We start from the raw sequence: 4,948 nt of genomic DNA, 5'->3' as shown, positions 1-4,948 counted from the left end.
TTCGCTGCCAACGATAACAAACAACTGAGCTGAAAAAAGCTGAGCGCCTGCAACATGTGGCATGCGGCTTTCCCAGGTGCCCCACCTACTGGTGCCTCCGCCTCCTTGCCACCCTGCCACCCTGCCACCCACTCCCCCTTCCCCTTTCCACCCACCACACTCATTCAACAAACCGGCTAGCAATTTATGAATGAAAAGCACAAAAGCTCAGATGAGCTCGCCCAAGTTCAAGGTGAAAAGCCCTCGGCGGAAAAGCGCGCCTAGAAAAGCTCAGGAATGGGCGAAAATAACTGTCCTTTGCAAGCCGAATTGAATTGTTACACCATATACACCGTGAATTAGAAACTAACTAAAAACAAAACTAACCTAAAAACTTTAATTTTTGTTCAGTTTTCGAAAAGAGGAGATAAACTTGATAATTAGCCCAAAAATGTATTTAGTTTTCAAAATTAACAAAGCTCGTCAGCTGCACAAAATAATCAAATTTTCATTTATGACTCCTCTTTTGAAAAATTCGTATTTTGTTCAATAGTTCAATAGTTTCAGAAGTTACCACAAAAAACCACCTAGGGCATCTTTGATAAATAACTTATTTAATAATAACATAATTTACAATACAAGCAAAATGACAAAAAAAAAAAACAAAAAAATTTTAAATAAGTCCTAAGTAGGTGTTGAGCTCAGTAGTGGTGGTAGTTGTGACCCTGCTGTTGCTGTTGCTGCGCCAAATTGGCCTGGGCGAAGATGTGCTCCAGTTCCGCATCGCTCAGCTGGTCGAAGATGCCGCCCTGGCTTCCGATTCCGGCACTACTGGAGCTCAAGGACGATGCTTGCGAGCCCACTGGTGGGAGATAGCCTAAAACAAGACAAAGAATAATATATTATTTCATAAAGATACAAATTTGGACGCTATCAGAAGAGCAATTCAAACTTCATGCGAATAAAAAAGAAAATCCGATGGTTGATCAAATCAGAAGCCTATATTATATATTTTATAGCATACTTTAAGACACCTTTCAAAATCTCTCATTTTAATGTGTTACATTTGTATGTATTCTGAAACCAAAACATTTAAACACGTTTTTTAAAACGTAATGTGGGCAAAGCCAATATTACGTATGAGTGATATACTTTAAATCCATTGAGCAGACCCTAAAACGCTTTTACTTCCAAAAACTACTTCTGGCGTGCCCTTAAAATGTGCATACAAATTTGAGCCACCCTAATGCACAAATGTATCTTGAAGATTTATTGTTTGACAGGCAATTCAGTCGTCAATATGTGACTGGCACTTACCTTCAGCTGGTGATCTTCCGTAGGGTGGCAGCAGGGTGACCGAAGGACGATTGGGTGACGCTGGCGCGGATTCGGTGGGTGGTTGGTAGAAGACCGGCTTCCAGGGTTGTTGAGTTGGGGGTCGTTGTGGCGGCACCTCCGCCGCCGGATTCTCCGGAGCCTGCGGCGCTTGGGGAATTTGCGGCGAGGCTATGCCCGTTCCCGATTCCGGCTGCACGGGCGTGGATCCCGGCAGTGGTACGATGCCGCCGGGGAACTGCGTCTCCGGCTGCCCGAAAGTGGGTGGCTGCTGGGGCAGTGGTGGCTGGGGCGCATTGGGGAAGAATTGACTGGTGGGTGGACTGGGTGGACTGGGGAAGGTCGGAACCGCTGGCACTGAGGAGGGCGCCTGCGGGAACTGGGGAATCTGGGGGAATCCGGGGAACTGTGGAATTCCCGGAAATTGGGGAATTTGTGGTACGGCTGGAATCTGAGGTATCTGTGGAATCTGAGGAATCTGCGGAATCTGCGGAATGGCTGGAATCTGGGGCACTTCCGGCGCTTCGGGAGCAGCTGGAATCGCCGGCTGGGCGGGCACAGCTGGTTGGGCTGGTTGGGCTGGTTGGAAACTGAAAGTGGGCACACCGGGGAACTGGGGGAACTGAGGTGGTGCCTGTGGGAACTGGGGGATCACTGGTAGATCCACAGCCGTGGGAGCCGGAACTTCGAAGGTCACAGCGGGCTGAACTGGCTGAACGGCTTGGATTGGGGTAACTGGCTGCAGGGGTTGAACTGGTTGAACGGGCTGGAACTGATGGGTCACAGGTTGAATGGGCTGGATTGGCTGAAGATGTTGAACTGGGTGGATAGGTTGGATGGGTTGGATATGTTGGACAGGCTGGATAGGCTGAATAGGCTGAACAGGCACAGCGGGAGCAGTGGGAGCATAGGCCTGCACATAGGTGGGCTGCAAAAAAGAAAACGAGGGAAATTGAGTAACTCAAAAACATCGTTCGAAATATAAACAAATTTTATAAAAAAAATTTGTAGACATATAATATTTCTTCAAGCTACACATCATTAAAAAACAATTTTAGGAGTTTAAAATTATGCATTTTCATTTTCAGAACCCTTGTAATGGGTATATAAGAATTGCTTGTTTTCAAACGAAGTTTTGCAATCCTTTTAATTGCTAAAAAAAAAAGTACTGCTTATTCAGTTAATGTTAATTTTGGTAATATTGTGGAAATTAAAAAAAACATATTTTTGCCTTAAATACAAAAATGGAATTCTCTTAAACGGTGGATGTCAATATGATATTTATGATATGATCTAGAATAATATGATCTTATGATTTGAGTTTATGTCTAATTTTTTTACACCGCATTTTAATTATATTTATAAGTCTTAAGTCTTTCTTAGACCAATGTTAAACTAATTTCGTTAAGAATCGATCAACGGCAACTCACCTGAACGGCGTGCACATGGGCGTGGGCGTGGGCGTGGGCCGGAGCATGGAAGTGCAGGGGCTTCACGGCAGACTGGAAGACCACGGGCTTCTGGGGCAGCAGGTGCTGGTGCGGATAGTTGACGCTGTACGAGGAGACGAGGGCGTTGCCGGGTCGCAGGATGTACGAGGGCGGGGCCAGGGCAGTGGCAGTGGCAGTGGCCACTCCGGTGGTCAAAGCCGTGGCCACTCCGGCGGGTATGGCGCTGGCCACTCCGGCGGGCAGGCCAGTGGGCAATGGCAATCCAACGGGCAATCCGGTGGGCAGTCCGGTGGGCAATCCCACGGCGGGCAGCAGAGGAGCCGAAGCTGGTGCCAAACCGGAAGCGGAAACGGCAAGCAGCGGCTTGACCAAACCATGTCCGTACTTCACAAAGTGGCGATGCGCATGTGGGGGAGCGGCGGAGAGGAAGGCACTGCCTCCGGGCAATTGCAGGCTATAGCCGTAGTGGGCGGCATATGTACGGGCGGGGGCGGGCCATGGTGAGCCGTGGGCGTGGCCGTGCAAGATGCCCCTTTTGTGCTTTCCGGTGGTGACTTCCGTTACCAGTTCCGGTTCCGGTTCGGTAACTTCCTGTGGCGGCGGCGCCTCCTCCTCCGAGCTCACCGTTGTGGTGGGCGTAGTGCTGGGCGCTGGGGGCGTGGCCGATCGTGGGCCGTGGCGCAAACGTAAGCCAGCCTCGACTCTGTGGAAAACCAAGATGATAACGGCCAGAAACACCAGGCTTCTCCTCGAACTGGTCAGAAGATTCATCTTGTTTTTTGGTGGATTAAATTTGTTGTATTGTTATTTTTTGTTATCGAACGCGGAGGGTGCACTATATATTTCGCGTTTTTAATCCGTTTGCTGCGATCGCCGCCAAGAAAATGAAATGAACTTCCTTGGTCGCTGTTGTATTTATAAAGCGGACATCGCGGCACAGTGGCCATCATCGTCGCCGAAAAGTACCCACTGTGCATACCAATCGGAAGGCAAATGCATCGCAGATTGGGGGCTCATCGGCATGGCATACGGCGATTGGGCAGTTTATGACTTTTACGCTGCCATTTCACTTGCCGCAATCGAAGGCCCCTCGAACCGCTCACCCACCACCCACTGTCCGCCAACTCACCAGCTCACCAGCCCACCAGCCCCTGCTCCTCCCCATCCACCCACAAAAAGGCGTCACCTCATTATGCTAAGCCCTCTGACCAGGCACTGTGGTTCCCAATATTAAAACCGATTTTTACAGTTCCCTTAAAAGTAATTGGAACTTGTCTCCTTATTGTTAAGTAGCTTAAAAAATACAATTTATCAAAACATTTTTCCTAATACTAAAAACAAAATAAAACATACAAATCTTTTAACGAACCTTTTTTTATAGGATTGGCCATTAATTATTACGTTTTTTTCTACACAAATAAGTGAAACAATATTTAAAAAAGAGTTAAAAGAGTTATGTTTCAAAATGTTTATAATAACAATATATTGTTCAAAGTTTACTTTATCCCATTATCTACCATAATTCGTTTGAATACAGAAGCACTAGCTGAAAGCCCTGCATTTTGTTGATTTATTACTACTAAGCAAGAGTTGTTTTTTAAAGATTCTGTCAAATTTGTCTATTAGTTGGTTACCACTGTTCCAATGCGCCAAAATCCACCTACGCATGCGCCACACGTTTGCGCACGCACAAAACTTTTGCTTTCAATGGCCTGCATGTTCCGCGTGCTTTTCTTTTGTTTTCGGTTTTTTGCTTTTTATCGCCGGGCTCTTTTCACTTTCAGCTGCCGGAGATGGGCCGAAGGTTTATGATTTGGCTGCAATTTAGATACAAATCAAAAGTGGCCGCTTACATAATCCGTAATCCAACCCAAAAGATGGTGTCATTGAATCCGCTCTAATCATTTACCGGGTGAAAGCATAATTGTAGTTAAAGCAAGCAAACAATTACCAATTACCAATTAGCATGGCACAACGGTCAATTGTTTTGATGGCATTTCAATGCTCTTATTTGAATTTCGTTAAAATTCAGCATTCACACGCATAAATTTCACCTGCACTAAATCTGATGACCAGGTGAATCGAATCGAATTGAATTGAATCCATATCTATAGATAGTGCTGCATTATATCACACACTAACCGTAAATGAACTTTCGATTAGCCTACATTGATTTTCACTTT

At 46.2% G+C, this 4,948-nt stretch overlaps 1 protein-coding gene across 1 annotated transcript; it reads right to left on the bottom strand.

Annotated features, from left to right (window-relative positions):
- Nucleotides 1–656: 656 nt before the first annotated feature.
- Nucleotides 657–3,665, bottom strand: LOC128265054 (proline-rich protein 36). The gene is made up of 3 exons (XM_053000841.1): nucleotides 2,745–3,665; nucleotides 1,297–2,242; nucleotides 657–856 (listed from the first exon to the last, which is right to left on the bottom strand). Exons 1-3 carry the CDS (start codon nucleotides 3,534–3,536, stop codon nucleotides 681–683), a joined length of 1,914 nt encoding a protein of 637 aa, XP_052856801.1. The 5' UTR covers nucleotides 3,537–3,665; the 3' UTR covers nucleotides 657–680.
- Between the last annotated feature and the right edge of the window lie 1,283 nt (nucleotides 3,666–4,948).

This window comes from Drosophila gunungcola, unplaced genomic scaffold (assembly GCF_025200985.1).
Source record: "Drosophila gunungcola strain Sukarami unplaced genomic scaffold, Dgunungcola_SK_2 000091F, whole genome shotgun sequence".
NCBI lineage: Eukaryota > Metazoa > Arthropoda > Insecta > Diptera > Drosophilidae > Drosophila > Drosophila gunungcola.
Note: the sequence above shows the minus strand (reverse complement) of the source record. Positions and strands in the feature narration are given on the sequence as shown.

Bases quoted from the DNA above. Each gene is read 5' to 3' on its own strand.
- LOC128265054 (XM_053000841.1), bottom strand. From the start codon at position 3,536: ATGAATCTTCTGACCAGTTCGAGGAGAAGCCTGGTGTTTCTGGCCGTT. The intron at 2,243-2,744 runs GTGAGTTGCCGT...TCTTTTTTGCAG, and splicing joins CCCATGTGCACGCCGTTCAG to CCCACCTATGTGCAGGCCTA. The intron at 857-1,296 runs GTAAGTGCCAGT...GTCTTGTTTTAG, and splicing joins CGGAAGATCACCAGCTGAAG to GCTATCTCCCACCAGTGGGC.